The following is an 18,961-nucleotide window of genomic DNA, read 5'->3' as shown; positions in this document are numbered from 1 at the left end:
GGGGCGGGGGAGGGGGGTGTAAATGGAACTGTCAGCTTCGGGGCGCCGGGGCGTTTGACCCCGTCGTGACCCCATCCCACCCGGAGCGGGTTCATCATAATTTGTTCATTTGGTTCCCATCAGGCCCTTGCACCCGCTCCCCCACTCCCCTCCCTCTTCATCTCCTCACCTCGTTGCCCCCCCCCCCCCACACACGTATGGGGGAGGTCTGAGTTCATGTCTAATTATGAATCAGCAGAAGAGCTCTTAGCAGGGATATATTGTTGTTGTCGGGCAGAAAACCTCTCAACTCCATATTTCAGTATAGCCACATGTTTTGACCGGTGAAAACCAGTGGTTCCCAAACCTTTTAGCTCGAGACCCACATGTGAAATTTTATGTCTCCTCCGGACCCAAGTAGTCGATCTACAAGCTCACAACGTGTCGCGATTTAACATGTTGTGAGCTTTTAGAGCGGCTATTTTCACTAGTATAGAATTTGTTGTGTTTTTTCCTAATTTGTGGAATTTATTAGATTTATATTTATTTATTTGTTTATTTTAAATGAAATTATGAATAGAATTGTAATAGTAATAGCCAATATAACATTCAGGTGTCCAGACCTCTCAGGTGCCCACTCTTCTGACCAGTGTTTATTTTGACAGCAAATATTTATTTAGTTTTAGGGTTAGGGTTAGTCACATTTTGGTCATCTGAAATGTTTTACTTTTAGTCTAGTTTTTAGTTGGCTAAATATCAAAAGATTTTAGTCGACTAAACCTACTGTGCGGTTGATTTAGTCGACTTAAAATGTATTTTGCCTGGCCGCGATGGCGTCGTAATGCCTGATTTACACATAGATGCGTGTCGAAAATAGCAGATCTACAAGCTCACAGCAGCGTGACACAATGTGAGCTCGTCGATTTTTGGAGTGCGACACCCGTGCACAAGCAAGCATAAAATGACTTGTCTTAGATCTACTGGATCTCTCCTCCACTATTCCCTCCCTAACATTTTGGTCTAGTTTTGATTTGTTGACAACATTTTCAATATATTAACCCATTCAATCCGGGAACGCATCTGTGTTATTTTAAGATTTCTTTGGGCTATTCAAAACAAGCTCATAGTGCGGCACCGAGTGCCGTGCTACGAGCTTGTAGATCTGCTATTTAAAATAAATAAAAATAGCAGATCTTTGAATATATATATTTTTAAAGATTGTTTTTAAAGCGAACATTTGTAACTCAAATCTTTGCTTCTGGAGATTATACAAAAGTCTTCTAAATCGTTTTTTTTTTAAGCATAGATTTCTATATCAAACTCAAACTTTTTCATGTCAAGGACCCCCAAAATGATATGTATTTGGCTGCGAACCCCCATCTCAAAATATTTTGTAATAGGGACCCCCAGAAGCAAAGATTAGAGTCAAATGTTCGTGAACAATGTTCATGATTTTAAAAAAAATAGCAGATCTACGCGCTATGAGCTTGTAGATCTGCTATTTTTGAATAGCCAAAGAAATCTAAAATGACACAGATGCGTCCCCGGATTGAATGGGTTAAGACAGTTTTAGTCATCATTGCTTAGTTTTTTTTCCGTTTTTATTACGGTTTCCGTCAGTGAAAAATGGGAAAGTCGACAAACATTTTACGTCGTAGTTTTAATCGACAAACGAAACACTGCTTCTGACCATCAAGTTCTTGTGTGATGGGACCCGTCCTCCCCTGACGGAACAGGACGGGCTTGCCAGGGGGAGAGGGTCAAACAAACATCACATTGCGTCCTCAACGCTTTGGTGCCCGTCACGCCATCAGCGCCGAGCCCCGGCCGACAATATACTGCGCCACTTTTCGACGTGTCAGAGCAGTCCATGTCGATAAAGCCGGCCGTAATGTCTGCTACACCTGCCCCCACTTCACAACAAGAGATTTGTGTGTGTGTGTGTGTGTGTGTGTGTGTGTGTGTGTGTGTGTGTGTGTGTGTGTGTGTGTGTGTGTGTGTGTGTGTGTGTGTGTGTGTGTGTGTGTGTGTGTGTGTGTGTGTGTGTGTGTGTGTGTGTGTGTGACAGACGGGCTCATCTCGCCTCCTCTCTCAAGGTCCAGCGTTCGTCTCTCGCTACGGGGAGCGGGGGAGGTAGCTTCAAACTGCTTATCATCACCAATTTGACACGTTGGGCGGTTAAAACGCGCCCGCTGTTGTCCCGTTAAACATCGCGTCACCGTCTGGGGCAGAAACCTCGTATCTCCATGTTCCAACTTTTTTTTTTGTTTTATTCGTAATCTGATGCACTACAGTGTCACACACAATTTCTTTTGTCCCCGTTCCCTGAAAAGTCGCAGTTTCGGACATACAAGGTTTCCACCACGACAGCGGGCGGTTATTCTGAAGAGTAAATAAAGAGAAGGAGACGATGTCACCTTGACTTCCTGTCAGTCCCGTCCCGGACAGGAAGGAGGGGGGGGGGGGGGGGGGTGTGTGACACCCAACCAGGAAGTTGATTGAGAGCCTCTATTATGTATCAACTTAAAGGAAGCTCGGGTGATTGATGGCACGAAGACGCCAGTCACCTTCAGACGCAAACGCCCGCCGTTCCCATCATCCTCTCTGGCAAATGACCTGAAAATCCCGCTGACATATTCAAAAAAAAAAAAAAGGTGGATAACCGGCGAGCCGGCCAGGATAAGGCAGCCTTGTGACGAACGGCCGTTGCATGAAGCCTAATTTATGCTCCGCCGTGTGGCGGTGTCGCGTGTTGAAAATAGCCGACCTGCAAGCGCGTGGTTTGGCTATTTTGGACGCGTGACACCGTCTTGCGACGGAAGTATGAATCGGGGCTTCTGAAGGCCAATTTAACCCTTTAAGACCCGGAGCGCATCTGTGTCATTTTAGATTTATTTGGCTATTGAAAAATAGCAGATCTACAAGCTCTTAGTGCGGCACAGAGTGCCGTGCTATGAGCTTGTAGATCTCTTTTTCTTTTTGAAAAATCTTGAACATTTTGTGCAAATCTTTGAATAAATATATTTTTTCAAGACAACATTTGTAACTCTAATCTTTGCTTCTGGGGTCCCTGGAACAACATATCAGTGGTTCTAAAACTTTTTCATGGCAAGGACCACGCAAAATAATATGTATTCGGCCGCGGAATATTTTGTTCCCGGGACCCCCCAGAAGCAAAGATTTGAGCTAAAAATGTTTTAAAAAAATAGCAGATTCGCTATTTTTTAATAGCCAAAGTATAACATGTGGATAAAGTGGTTACACAGATGCGTTCCCAGTCTGAATGGGTTAAGAGTAACGGGGTGCAGAGATGTATGGGACTGTATTGAAAATCCATTTGTGTTTTGTCCGTAACTTTCAGGGACAGCCTTCCATTAAGCTGTAAACCAGAAGACATGTGTTTGACTTTACAAACTAATTGTTCCCTTCACTCAACCAGATGACAATTAATCAGTGGTGGGAAGAAGTACTCTGATTTCTCTTATACAATTTTTACTTAAGTAAAAGTAGTACTACCACAATGCAGAAATAGACCTGTATTCAAAAGATGTACTTGAATGAAAAGACAAAATGTATTGGCATTTAAATATACTTAAAGTAGGAAAGAAAAAGTACTTAAGCTTTTCAGAATTTTTCAATCTTTCTTTTTTCCCTGTTTCAAAAATAGCAGATCTACACGCTCACAATGTGTCATGGTGTGGCACGTTGTGAGCTCGTCTGTGGCACGTCTGCTATTTCCAAATGGCCTAAATATAAAATAGGGCTTAAGTTAGTGTATGTTTTTCTAATAATCCAAATCGACAAAGTAACTAGTAACTAAAGCTGTCAAATAATTTCAGTGGAGTTAAAAAGCACAATGTTTGCCTTGAGATGTAGCGTATTAGAAGTATTGAATTATGGGAATACTCCACTGAAGAACAAGTGCCTCAAAGTTGTACCTAAATACAGTCAGTACTTGAGTAAATATACTTAATGTAGTTACTTTCCACCAGCGTGGGGTTTGTGGGTGTGTGTGTGTGTGTGTGTGGGGGGAGGGAGGGGGGGGGGGGGGGCAAAAGACATGTGTTTGACTTTACAACCTAATTGTTCCCTTCAGTCAGCAGATGACAATTAATTGAGGAATATCAGAAAGACCTTGACATAAATGAATTAAATAAATTGTCGCTGTCAGGCGGAAACCTTGTATGTACAAAACTGTTACTTTTCATGAATTAAGACAAAAAAAAGGAAAAAACATTGCAGATCTACAACCTCAAAACGTGTCACATTGTGAGCTTTTAGATCTACTATTTTTGCAATTGACAAATCAAAACATAAAAAGTTGAAACATGGAGTTACAAGGTTTCTACCCAACAGCAACAAAACGTTACTACAGTTCATCTAAAATGACGTTTAACAACACTCTTCACAGCACATAGACAAAGATTATCTAATTTGTGTCCAATTTATCACTAAATTGGGTTATTCAAAATGTTTAATTCAGAAATTGTCCGTTAAATAATTGTAACAGGAGCACTAATTGTTTGTAAGAATAGTCTCCTTCATTTGGCATTCTAAGTATCCCCTAGAAACTACCACTGCCAACCGGTTCTTTGTATTAGCAATTAGCAACGTGTTACAAAGACAAGATTATTGTTAAAGGCTCCCATTAAAACTTAGCTTTGTTGTTCTGATTGGATAAAGATCAATGATACTCAATAATAAGTATATAGACATGTGTCAGTGTTTAGTGCGTTGTACATATTGAAATATTTCGTCTGTCGGGTGGAAACCTCATATATCCAAAACTGTTACTTTTCAGGATAAAAAAATAAGTTAAAGTTGCAGATCTGCTAGCTCAAAACATGTCGCTTTGCACCGTGAGCTTGTAGATCTGCTACTTTGGATACTTTTGTGTGACATTAATTTACGAAAAAACACAAGAAGTTAAAATATGGAGATAAGCGGTTTCTGCCCAATTGAAACTATTTGCTCTTTTCAGTCATTTTCGCTCAGCATTTCATGTCTTTACTTATACAGTAATTGACAAACCAAAAACATAATGTCTCTGTTGGGTTGAAACCTTCTCTGTCTAAAAGTGTTACTTTTCAGCAAATGTAAAAAAACTAGAAATTCTGTCCTAAACCTCCAGAGTTCGACACCTACAGTACCTGCCACTGCCGATGTGACAGATATGGCCATATATGGAGATCTGTGTGTCTGTCAGTATTTGTCCCTTTTATTCCCATGTATGGAGATCCCTGATGTGACATAGTGGGTACGTGCGTGCAAAATTTCACGGAAATGTTATGCTGCTTTCATGATTTGAGGCATTTTGTACAAAACGGGCCCCTCCAGCAAACTTTGGAAGCCAATCTTAGCCAATCAGGATGGAATATGAAAAATCCAACAAATCTGTCTTGATCACATGACTATAGAGATACTGTGTACCGATTTGTGTGATGGTAGGACAAAATTTGTAGGAGTAATATCCAAAACATTTTTGCAACAAGTAAGACGCGCGAACACGGGAAGCAAAAAAAAATCCGAGGCCGAAGTATTTGTTCGTAGACCCCCACTTAGGGGCGGTAGAAAAAGTTTGGGAGCGATTCGGGCACTTTTCATTTAACATGGGGTTTCAATGGGGAGTTTTTAGGAGCCTTCTCCGGGGCGTGGCTTCCGGGGGAAGGGGCGGGCTTAAACGCAACCTTGACAGGTGTGTTCAGTTTTCAAAGACCTTTCATTTGATGTATGGTACGTCTATATTGGACATTTACTTGGCTGCACACAGGCAGTGCACACAATAGTGCACACGGACACACAGACACACAAGCCGAGCACGGTGTCATAGTAAGCTCCACTTGCCACTGCGTTCGCAAAAACAGACCTCCTGGTGGCGCTATAAAAGACCAAAGTGAAAAATTTGGACCAGAGGTTCTTCCCTGACCTCCGTGCCTTTGGCCTTGCGGATATACAAATAACCTGCCTATTGTGTATGGAAAACTCACTGCGACCCCCCCCCCCCCTTCCCTTGCTTACAGGCTGTTGAATATATGTCTCGCCAAAATGCAGGGGAAAAAAAGAGAACTCAAGATACAGCTGATTTCCCAAAAACGCTAAACAGGAAGTGGATTGGGGGGGGGGGAGAAATCTTTCGATCGCGTGATCTCCTGGATCTGTTTGATTTGAGGGTGAAAACGGTCACTCAGGTGATAGAGAACAGCGCCATCTGGTGGAAAACCACTGAAAACAAAAGTTGTCAAAGTCGTCCTTGGCAGTGAATGAGTTAAGGACAGTAAATAAGAGGGTAGAGCTGGGCAATTAATCGAAAATATATTGAAACCGTCGTTTTGAATTAATAACTGACTTAATATTGCTCATTGATTGATCGAGAAGCTTCTGTATATGTTATATATGAAATGGAAAAAATTATAAGATTTTCTTTTCATTATTTTTTTTATAATTGACAATTTCTGATTAGTGGTTAAGTCTGATTAACCACTAATATAAGGCCGAAGGTGCAGTTAATTTGAGAGTTACTATCACAATATGTAGTATAAGCAGGGGTGCACATAACTGGTGCGCAGGTGCGCATGCGCACCCAAAATAAATAATGCGCGGCACATCAGACGACGCGAGGCGCTTTTGCGTACCAACAGCTGGGAGAGGAATTTCCAAGCTTTTATTTTTTAAATAAAAGCCTGGAGATCGAGGCTAGGAATTTACTTCCTGAAGCCACACTCACACAATCACGCTAAAGCACGCATCGGCCCCATGTACAGCCATTAGGCGCAGGGGGAGGGGACGCATGCTGCACGTGATTGTGTGAGTGCTGCCTTGCATCGCCTCGCATTGCCTCGCTGGCTGCGTGCACGCAGCAGCGGCTGTTAGAGGCACTCGTCACTGATGATGAGCTCACCGTAATGGTGCCAAATATGCCGTGAATGTCCCAATCTGGCGGATACAAGCAGCGCAGCACAGGGCACCAACCTTGGGGGGTTCACCAAACGGCGTGAGAAAAAAAACGGCGAAAAACGGCGACATTTGGAAGCAGAACGTCCTTTTTTTTCTCACGCAGCACCCCCCCCCCGTTGACAAAACGGGACGGGACCATTCATTTGGTGCGCACCAAGTCACATCTCCAGGTGCTCTTCTGAGTACTACACCTAAAAAGTTATGTGCACCCCAAGTGTTGTTGTGCAGTTTAAAAGTGCCGTTATATCATGTCCAGTCCAATTCAGTTAAGTTAAGTACATCTGATACAAAACCTCTCTTCTCCTCGAGTTGAACGTATCTCTACATGATTTTGGAGACATCTCCATGGATCACACATCATTTCATAATAGACACTCGGTTTATTCAAGGTTATGTTATTGGTGACACATTTATTTCAAATGATGTTTTTTCACAATATTTAGTTTATCAAAGCCTTTTCTTTACAAGTTTATCCTTCCAATCTGGTTCCTGAAATTGCAATCGAATGGATCTCGTAGATTTCTATTGAACAATCTCACACTGGATAGAAAACGTCGAGTTTCATCCCCTTCGCCTCTTGTTCTGTGTCTAACGGATTCGCCACACTCACATGGCAGCGTGACAGCTCGAGGGACGCCGCCTCTCTCACACACACACGCACACGCAAGCCTAATGTATACTTTGCTGTGCGGCCGGCGGTGTCAAGTACAGAAAATAGCTGATCTACAAGCTCACAGCGCATTGCAGTGCAACGCATTGTGAGCTTATAGATATGCTATTTTTTGAAAATTATTGTCACATCATCACAGGTTTACAGGTGTAAAGAAGTGGGTGATTCTTTTTTTGTTTGTACAGGCTCCATCGTTGTTGTTGTTTTCAGAAAGAAGAAAATAAGAGGGGGTGGGGGGGCAGGAAGAGAAAGGAGAAAAAACTAACAGTAAAGAAAAACATGTCAAGGAGAGGCAGAAATCTAAGATATCTACATAAATACACATAGCATAAACCAGTTGGTACAGTGTGACTGTGTGCATGAGGTTAGACATAAGGTGCAAGGTGGTAGCACGTTGGTAGGTCCACATAGCAGCAGGTAGCCTATTATATGTAGATTAGACATTAACCCATTTAGACCGGGAAATAATCATTCTTTTATTTATTTCGCTATTCAAAAATAGCAGATCTACAAGCTCGTAGATCTGCTAAAAAAAATGCTTGAAAAAATCTTTGAATATATATTTATTTTTTGAAGCAAACATTTGTAACCCTAATCTTTGCTTCTTGGGATTCTACAAATGTCTTCTAAATCCTAACAGTTTTCTGAAAAATGTATGTTGCTTTAATATTGGTGGTTCACAAACTCCCTTTAAAATGTATATATATTCAAATATTTGCACAAATAGTCGAGTGCCGTGCTATGAGCTTGTAGATCTGCTATTTTTGAATAGCCAAAGTATAAAATGTGGATAAAGTGGTTACTCAATTTAGTCTCCTACTGAGTCTTCTATTGACCGATGACCTGGTCATATTGGCAAAAACTAAAACATCTCCATGAATTCAAGGCTTCATGGGGTGTGTAATTGATAGAAAATACGTTATTTTTGGAGTATCAACACATTGTCACATAGACTGGTAGTTCACATAGGGAAACGAAAGGTATACAGCTGCAGCTAACAGCTAAGTAAAAGTTAAAAAAACAAAACATCTTTCGAAAATAGTAGATCTACAATCTCACAACGCGACACAATGTGAGCTTGTAGACTGCCTATTTTCGAATAGCCAATTTATAAAACGGGTCTTAATTGGATAATGTATGTTTTCTATTATCTAAATCTGAAAAATTAATTATTAACTACAGTTTCAAACAATTGTAGTGCAGTAAAAAGCATGAAGCATAAAAAAAATACCTCAAAATGTCCCTTAAGTACAGTACTTTAGTAAATGTACTTAGTTACTTTCCACCACTGACTATAATCCAACCAAGCTAACTTGTAACCTTTTTATAAATCAACTTGATTAGTTTACATTCCTCTCTCACTTTACACTTTTATTTCTGGATACATTTATAAACCACCAGTTATTTTTTTCCCCATGTCATTTTATTTGATAATTATGTTCACACCTTTGGCTTCCACTCTGTCAACCTGTCTCTTTCTATGGTATGAAAAGATATTTTCAGCCTGTTGGGTGTCTGTTTGAAATGAGGTGATAAGTAGACATTTTAGTGCTAGCGCACTGCATCATACAGTGACTTTTTCTGACATTGTTAATGAATAAACAAGACGGCAGATCTGCAAGCTCACAATGTCACAGACTGTGACGCGCTTTGAGCTCCTAGATCAGTGGTTCTCAAACCTCTTTTGTGCCAAAGACCACCAAATTCATATGGACCCCCACCTGAAAATGTGTTGTGCCGGGCACCCCCAGAAGCAAGGATTTGTGTTAAAAATGATCGCCTTTTAAACAAAAAGATGAATGGTTAATGTTAAAACAAACAAAAACAGTCCCTGTCACACTCAGACTTGCCGGTGCCACAGTAGTAACTCTGGGGGACTCCCTAGGGGTCCCGGACACCGTGTTGAAGACCCATATACAACAACAAGGGCGTGAAATAACTTCCCACTTTCTTTTTTTTGTTTTGTTTTTTCCTGGCTGTTTTTCAAACACTTTCAAGATTTTAAAAAAATGTTCAAAGATAGCAGCTGTACAAGCTCACAGCGCGGCACGTGAGCTTGTACAGCTGCTATTTTTGAGAACCACTGTTCTAAATCCTAGAGAGTTCTCTGAAAAAGGTACATATATATATATATATATATATATATATATAAATCTAAAATGACACAGGTGCTTTAATTATTAGTATGTGTGTGTGTTTTTTCCCGTAGGTCTGCAGCCAGTCGTTCAGTCCGGTGAAGAGCTTCGAGCTGCTGCATCACATGACGGGAAAAGGCCTGTCGGCTGCGTACTGCTTCCCCCGCCAGGCCTGCATCTACCAGCCCAGCATGGTATCCGTCCAGCTCACCCTCACCAACATGTCTGACCACTGCATGGAAGAGATACACGTCGGAGACCTCAGCCCCGCAGGCCTCAACATGCACTGTTTCAACACCATAGGTGAGTCTTGAGCCCAAGGTTATGGTAGTTAAACTCATTAAAGGGATAGTTCACCCCAAAAAATATTTTTTTTCTATCGATTAGTCACCCCATGCCATGGAGACTTGAATTCATGGATACTATATGTTTTTGTCTCATGCCTAAGCCAATAATTTGATGACAAGAAGACCGGTAGGCAGCAGTTCCGGTAGGAGACACAAAGGAGACTCTTTGCGTCTCCTACCGGAACCAATGCCGGTCATCAAATTAGTGGCTAAGGAATGCGACAAAAACAAAAAAATATCCATTAATTCAAGTCTCCATGGGGTGACCAATCGATACAAAAAAATATCATTTTGGGGGTGAACTATCCCTTTAAGACTGGGGACGCATCTGTGTCATTTTTAGATTTCTTTGGCTATTCAACAAAAATAGTAGATATACAAGCTCATATGAGCTATGAGCTTGTAGATCTGCATTTTTTGTTGTTGAAAAAAACAGAAAATCTATATGGAAATCTTTGAATACAGTATATATATATATTTTTTTAAAGCGAACATTTGTAACTCAAATCTTTGCTTCTGGGGTCCGTGGCCAAAAAAACATTTTGGGGGTCCTTGACATGAAAAAAGTTTGAGAACCACTGATATAATAGCAAATAAGCTTTCTAAAAAGTTAGGATTTAGAAGACATTTGTAGAATCCAAAAATTAATTCCCATTCCATTGAAGAGTTGACGTGACTTTACATTCGGTTTTATTATCTCAGTAAACCTTTTCATAAAAACGTTATGTTTTCAATCGTAAGTCTTCTTTCATACTGCATGATGCGTTTTTGTAAATGATGGTCCCATGATTATTTGTTTTATTGATGTTAAAGCAGGCTATGCTTTCGGGGCTTGTGACTGGATTCTACCGAGGGAAAAGCAGCTGTTGCACTCGCCATTTTTCGATCAACTAGTGGCTTCAAAGCGGGTCTGTAGAGAAACCAATGGGTGACCTCACGATCCCTTAGTCCATATTTATGTTTACAGTCTATTTTCGACCCCAGTTCGTTTCCTGTGTTTATTTCAGATGTGTTAAGAAACAGATCATATTAAAAAAAAAAAAAAATGGCGTCCGACTTGGTGTGCAAAAGCGCTTACGTCCTAGTGGATATCAACTTGGTTCAAGCATGTCTAGCTTGCCGCTGAGCAGGAATGGAAATTCAAAAATATCGTTGAAAGATATTTCAAAATGTCTTTAAAAATATAACCCTCTTGGATACTGGTTCTCATAGTGGGGTCAGAGGACTATTATCACATACTAGTGATAGTTGGGATTGGGAACCACATGGACCCTTACAGGTCTGTAACTCTGAGAGTGTACAAATGGAACCAAATGGGCCCTTACAGGTCTGTAACTCTGAGAGTGTACAAATGGACCCAAATGGACCCTTACAGGTCTGTAACTCTGAGAGTGTACAAATGGAACCAAAGTTCCATTTGCACACACTCAGAGCTAAATGAACACTGAGGATTGTATAGTGTAGACTGGGGTCCCAAAGATTAAAAATTGTGTCAATTGGAGGTCTGTGGTCTAATGGTTATCAAAATGGGGGTCCTTGAAATCGAGTGAGTTTGTTGAGAGTCACAGCCCTTGCAGACCATCTGTAGCGATGCTGAACAACTTCTCTTCCCTCTATGGCCACAGTAATGATGTTGTTTGCCTGCTGTCTTTCAGTAGTGATGTGGATGAGGTCCTCTGACATCCACATTACATCTGATGTGCACATGGAAAATATGATGATATTAAAAACTCTAAGCTGGTTTCATCAGAGAGGCCATCAATGCTTCTCTCTCTCTGCTCCCACAAGCCTGAAATCAGTCCAAATTACGCGAGCTAATCCCACCTGATATGTATTGATCACAGCCAGCGAACGCTTGTCTCTCTCACACACAAATATACACTGTCACAATATCTCCCCTTATGCATTTCTATGATCAGTTTATCCCTGCAACTTGCTCTGATTTAGTTCTCTGGGTAAACGTGTATACACACACACACACACACACACACACACACACACACACACACACACACACACACACACACACAAAGGGGGAAAAAAGCTAGTGTGTGCGCTCAAGCACGTTAGAAGCATCAATTGCAGGGAATTGATTGTGCATTGAATGGACTTAAGGAGCCAAGCGCTGGGTAATTTGGATCGATGGAGCTTGGCTAATGTGAGAGGATGCAGGCAGCTTTTTGGCTGCATAGCAGGAATAGAGAATATAGTTATGGCCAGATTTTTTGTTTGTAAATAAAGCATAACACACATGCTGGAGTGTGCTTATTGGAAAATAATAATGCCCCCAAGCAGCAGCAAGCGGCAAGTACTTGGTTTCCTTGCAATGGAGTCCATCATTTTTTGCATAAGAACACATTTCGGTTAACTACGGTATCCAAATCGTTGTTGTCAGGCAGAATTTGATGCTCAAATCTCCCTATTTCAACTTTCGGATCACGTTATCTTGGTTTCTTTTCTTTTCTTTTTTTTTTTATGACAGAGATCCCCGTCAATGGCGGTAAATGGGTGGATTTTAAATGACGGAGATTTTCGTCAATGGCAGGGAATGTGTTAACTACTTTTGCTGGGGACCCCCTGGAACCACCCGATAAGGACCCCACTTTGAGAACGAATGTGCTATATAGCTCAAATCTAAAATGACACGGATGATTTCCCGGATTGAATGGTTTAATGCACATTTCAGTCAAATATTAGTTGTGCTCTTTGAACAGCTGACTTGTAGCAGTACTGAAGCTTTGGCTGCCTTTTATATCTCTGATATCATGCATTATTTTATCCTACCGTCTTTCAGCTTCATCAATTTCCTCATAATACCTGAAATACTAAAACTTAATAAAAAAACTACAATAAAACTATGATCACAGTCAACTCCTAACGACTAAAACTACTCATACACTCATAAAACTAACTAAATTCAAACTGAAATCCAACACTACACTGAGAAAGTAAAACAAATGATTACTTCAAAACTGCAAAAACTCTTGCCACACGCCTCCTTTATTATGATCCATTACTTTTGTACTTACTAATGTACTTATGTTATGGAATCGAGCCCCCTGGGGGTTTTTGTGTTATCCTTTTATCATAGCTTTTTTAACTGTACTGCTGTACCGTTTTCAATCTGGCTAATAAATTATTCAATCAATCAAATATCGTTGCTGTCGGGCGGAAACCTCATATATCTCCATGTTTCAAATGTATATTATTTTGTTAATTAATGCCCTATTTCACCATATAAGAGTGTCACAAATGTAGTGAAAATAGCAGATCTACAAGCTCACAATGCATCGCATCGCGATGTGTTGTGAGCTTGTAGATCGGCTATTTTCACTATTTGAAAATGTTTTTTACACAAGGTATTCGCCTGACAGCAACGATACAGTATGTAATGGCAATTAGCCTGAGTTTCTAATGACTACTGAACTCGGAGGGAAATAGAAGATGAAAGAGAGGTTTAGGAGCGTGGCAGGTCGAAGGTCAACATATAACAGAGGTCAAAAGTAGAACACCCAAGAGCACGTGAATAAATAACACTGGATTCATTCGAACACAGGTTATTTTGTTTTCCATTTCCCGAAAAGTTTTGGACATGCAAGGTTTCCACCTGACAGTGAAGACTGGGCAGCGAGGTAGACTATGATGACTCTGTTTCCACTGCTGAGTTTTACTCTGGAGGCCTCTGGTCTGTTCTCTGTCTGAGGAAAGAGTTGTTCTGTTAAAAACCTTCTACTCCATGGAGAGAAGAAACGAAAGAGTTGTACTCTAAAGCCTCATTTTTGCTCCATCGTGCGATGGCATTCGTGACGCGTTGTGAACGGATGTTTTGTTATATCACAAAAACAATCCAATTATGCCAGCATAAATGAACTGAACAAAAACAAGATACAGATAGAACACAACATAAAAAAACTAACAGAACAAAAGAATAAGGAATAAAAGAATAAGAAAAGTCAGGACTAAACACTGCATACCTCTGCAAAGTTCATCCTACTGTGCAAGGACAGCCTAAACATGTCCTTAAGCTCATCTGCAATTTGCCGTTAATAATTCTAGATATACTGAAATAAGAAATAATCACAAAATTACAAAATGTTAAGGTATGTGAAGGTTTTCATCTTGTAGCCCCCATCTTCTTTGCTACTGTTAAGCCAGCAAAGAACGTGTATGTCGGCCATTCTCTGACGGCATGAATGAAGCTTAAACCTTGTACTCCATGGAGAGAGAAACAACAGAGTTGCACTGTTATAAAACCCTTCAGCTCCATGGAGAGAGAAACAACAGAGTTGTACTGTTATAAAACCCTTCAGCTCCATGGAGAGAGAAACAACAGAGTTGTACTGTTATAAAACCCTTCAACTCCGTGGAGGGAGAAACAACAGAGTTGTACTGTTATAAAACCCTTCAACTCCGTGGAGGGAGAAACAGACTGGGCGTGGAGGATGGGTCTGTCTTATATGTCTCCTCTAACTCAGTGGTTCCCAACCTTTTTTCCCTTAGATCCCCCCCACCACTTCTTACATCTGACACACACACACACACACACACACACACACACACACACACACACACACACACACACACACACACACACACACACACACACACACACACACACACACACACACACACACACACACACACGTGCACGCATGCATGCACTTGTGTTTTCTGATATGTTCACCGCGTGTATGTGGCCCTGTATACTACTTGTACGCCGAATAGCCAAAATAGCAGATCTACTCGTTCACAACGTGGCTGCTATTTTTTTTTTTTACCCGTTAAAACCATGGAAGCATCTGTGTCATTTTAGATTTTTGCTATATACTGTATATATAGCAACATACGCTTTTGTTTTTTTTAAAGATGTAGAACAGTGGTTTAGAACAGCGGTTCTCAAAAATAGCAGATCTACAACATTTCTGAAAAAGCTTGAAAGTGTTTGAAATGTTTGGAATATATATATTTTCTTTTAACACAAATCCTCTCTTCTGGCGGTCCCTGGTACAAAACATTTTCAGATGGAGGGAGGGTTCGTGGCGAAATACATATCATTTTGGGGGTCCTTGGCACGAAAACGTTTGAGAACTACTGATTTAGAAGGCATCTGTAGAATCGGCCTCAAGTTGTAATGGGTTAAACTTAAAAAATATATATATATGACGTTGGACTGATGTCACACCACGCTGGGCAAGACCTAGCCAGTTGAGTGTCTAAATGGAAGTACCGGAATTTGGCGGAAGTACCGCCCAAGAAAATGACGTTAACGTGTTACAAATTCTCCATGAATGAGACGAGTGTTGTGATTTGTCGAAAAATATCATTTCCGGTGGGAAATACATCCGACGGAAGTCCCGCCCCTATAGACACACTGCATTAGGTCATGACCAGGCTTTTCTCCTCAGAGATGAGTAAAGGCTGGGAGGAGGCTAATGTCACACTGAGAACATACAGGCAGACAGTGGATGAATGCCAGTTATGGATCCTCCAAATAGACATGGCCAGCTAAGGTGGTTCAGGCATCTAGTACGGATTTTGTTGCTATATATCAGTGGTTCTCAAACGTTTTTCATGTCAAGGATCCCCAAAATTATGTATTTGGCCGCCAAAATATTTTGTTCCAGGGACCCCCCAGAAGCAAATATTGGAGTTAAAAATGTTTGCTTTAAAAATACATACTGTATATATTCCAAGATTTAAAAAAGAAAATTGCAGATCCTACAAGCTCATAGCTGTAGATCTGCTATTTTTTTAATAGCCAAAGAAATCTTAAAATGACACAGATGTGTTCCCGGTTTGAATGGGTTAAAGATGGATGCATGGATGTTGTATGTGTTTGAGAAATGCATAATATAACCTAAATATTGTGTTATTAAGGAGGGACAACGTGATGAGATGTCAAACATTGTCCATAGATCAGGGGTCTATTTTTCAGGTCAAGGACCCCTTAGTTGAGAGAGAGATGAAGCAGGGACCCCCCACTCCATATTGTGTAGAATTGTGTTGCAGATTAAATTTGTTCATGGATTTTATAGATAGCTTCATAGACTTGTTTGACCGCACTCATCATCAGTGTTGTGTAAATTAATGTTTGTTTACACAAACAAAAACTTTTGGTCATTTTATCGTCTATTCAGGCTTTAGTGACCCCCCAGACCGTTTTTAAGTTGCTTGATTCAGTATTTAGATATTTGATATTCATTTTATCAGACACGGCCCCTTCCTATACACGAATCCACGGAGCGCTGCCCTGGGCGCAGCCATTGCTGCGGTGTCAACGCTCCGCGGACGCGACACCGCAGCAATGGCCGCCTACAGGCAGCTACAGGCAGCGCGTCTGTGGATTCGTCTATACAAACCCATTATAACTTCAAACTCCATTTTTAGCATGTTAGATTCATCAAAAACACCCGTCCTTGGTTCTGGTGACTCACCCTGCCCTCCTAATACGCAAGGGGGCCGTGTTTTTTCGATAACCTTTTTCATTTATTTTATTTAATTTTTTAATTGTATTAAAAACATTTAATTTTCAAAAAAATATATTAAAAATAAATGAAAAAAGTAATATATATATTTATTTATTTTTTACTATTTTTTCAAAAACACGTCAAACACGTCATTGGCATGTTGCGCCATAGCGGTAAAAACACGTGAAACACGTTAATGGCACTCAATGAGTTAATATGTTGTATTCATAAATGGCCAGACAGTGGATTTGGTAACCACTTATAAATATCTCGGCTCCATTATTGACGATCGTCTGAAATTTGACTTCAATACTGAAATGGTGTGTAAGAAAGGTCAACAGCGCCTCTTCTGTTTAAGGAAGCTAGCCAAATTTCAGGTGGACAAGTCACTGATGATTTTATTCTACAGAGCTTTCATAGAGTCTGTTATTTCATTTGCTGCCATTTGTTGGTATGGAAACCTTGGCATTAAACAGAAAAATGCCCTTAACAGGGTTGTGAGGGGGGCCAGCAAGATTGTGGGGGCACAATTTAGATGTCTGAGTCATATATATGACCAGCAGGTGCTTAAGAAAGCATCTTCTATTATGGCAGACAGCTCTCACCCCCTAAATCCTGAATATGAATTCTTGCCTTCCGGCCAAAGGTTAAAGACCCCTGTAGCTAAAAACAATAGGTACAAATTCTCATTTGTACCTACTTCTATTCGTGCCATCAATAACAGCAGCAGGAGGAGGTAGCTATGAGTAGCTATTATTATCTGGATCTTGTGATTATGTCTATGTCTATGTGTGTCTTGTGTATGTATGTTTACTGTGTGTTGGAGTTTCTTACTTTCTCACTATCTGCTGTAACATAAGTTGCCCAATTTGGGACATAATAAACTTGAACTTGAACTTCATGTTGATGTGTATTTTCAGACATATAAACTCTTAAACCCTCAATAATTAGTAAATTTGACCTTGATTCGAGGCGTTGTGAGATTGTAGATTTGCTATTTCCGGCTAGCATTCCCCCAGAATAGGAATGCTGGGTTAAAGTGGTTAATGTAAAAATCACACAAAGATGTGGTGCCCCCCTGTAGTAACTCTGAGGACCCCCTGTTGAAGACCCATGCCCATAGAGATGATGTCAAATACCATGTTATGTTGCCCAGTTTTATCTTTTTCACTTACTCCTCTCTCTGTCTCCCTCTTTGTCTCTGTCTCACTGTGTGTGTGTGTGTGTGTGTGTGTGTGTGTGTGTGTGTGTGTGTGTGTGTGTGTGTGTGTGTGTGTGTGTGTGTGTGTGTGTGTGTGTGTGTGTGTGTGTGTGTGTGTGTGTGTGTGTGTGTGTGTGTGTGTGTGTGTGTGTGTGTGTGTGTGTGTGTGTTCTCTCCCCATCGTTGACGCAGTATTTGACAGGCATGGTATTTTGGATATATGCTAGACCTTCATATTCTTTTTTTCCCCTTGGCTTTGAAGGAGTGAGATTGAAAGATGAATTTCTCACACGGTGGCCTTGCTTTGTGAAGTAGAAAACACAGACGCTGTGCATGCCTGTCTGTTCCACTCTGTTAACACCCCCCACCCCCCACGTTGCCCACTCTGCCCTTGTCACTCACCCCCCCCTCTCTCTCTCTGTCTCCTCTTCCGTTTGTCAGATCGACTGGAGCCGGAGGCCTCGGTTACCGTTTCCATGGGTATTGATTTCAACGACTCCACGCAAGCAGCCATCTTCCAGTTGTGGTGAGACAAGCTGACACCCACCTATGCACCCACCCACCCATACGCCAACCCATGTTGGGATGGAGAAAAGGATGATAACAAAGTTGAATTTTCTCCTGAAAAAAAGCAGAATGTTGAGGAGATTGTGTGGCTTGTGACGAATGGGTGCAACATTTAGTTTATGGGGGGAGGGCTAAAGAATGGTTCAGAAGCTGTGTTCACTTTCACACTGCCATTGGAATGAATAGACTCCAACCCACTTCTGGTCTCCTAAAGAAGCGGCCATCTACCTCACACAGATGCGGGAAGTTAAGCGGAGATGGCGGGTCTTTGCCTTATTATTTGTGTTGCCACTCACTCACCCACTCATACAAAAACACCCATATCTTCATTACTGATGGTCTGTGTTTATATACTTACACTCCAATCTTCCTGTAACTGCACATATAGGCTCTATGCACAGCAGCCATATTGGGAAGAAATTGGGCCTCTGTCTTACTTCCTTCACAGGTGTTACCAATGATACTTCATGAAGGCTCTGTTCCATTCTGGTCAAACAGAGTCAGGGTGCTGATATTGTGCATGTTGGCTCACTGGAAACACTCTGCTACACCAGTGGGTCTCAAATAGTGTTGATTTTGACAGCAAATGTCTTTTGAATCAAATTCCATTTAGTTTGACATATTTTAGTCATCTGAAATGT

General features: G+C 41.0%; 1 protein-coding gene across 2 annotated transcripts in view; it reads left to right on the top strand.

Moving 5' to 3' along the window:
• Positions 1 to 18,961, top strand: part of ap3b1a (adaptor related protein complex 3 subunit beta 1a) — a 141,895-nt gene that overhangs the window by 98,941 nt on the left and 23,993 nt on the right. For both annotated transcript variants that reach the window (XM_080420082.1, XM_080420083.1), the window contains exons 23-24: positions 9,813 to 10,041; positions 18,195 to 18,279. In XM_080420082.1, coding sequence (XP_080276208.1) covers positions 9,813 to 10,041; positions 18,195 to 18,279 — 314 coding nt within the window. The remainder of the gene's footprint in view (positions 1 to 9,812; positions 10,042 to 18,194; positions 18,280 to 18,961) is intronic.

The sequence above is a fragment of the Gymnoscopelus braueri genome (genome assembly GCF_963280865.1).
Source record: "Gymnoscopelus braueri genome assembly, chromosome: 22".
Classification (NCBI taxonomy): Eukaryota; Metazoa; Chordata; class Actinopteri; order Myctophiformes; family Myctophidae; genus Gymnoscopelus; species Gymnoscopelus braueri.
Note: the sequence above shows the minus strand (reverse complement) of the source record. Positions and strands in the feature narration are given on the sequence as shown.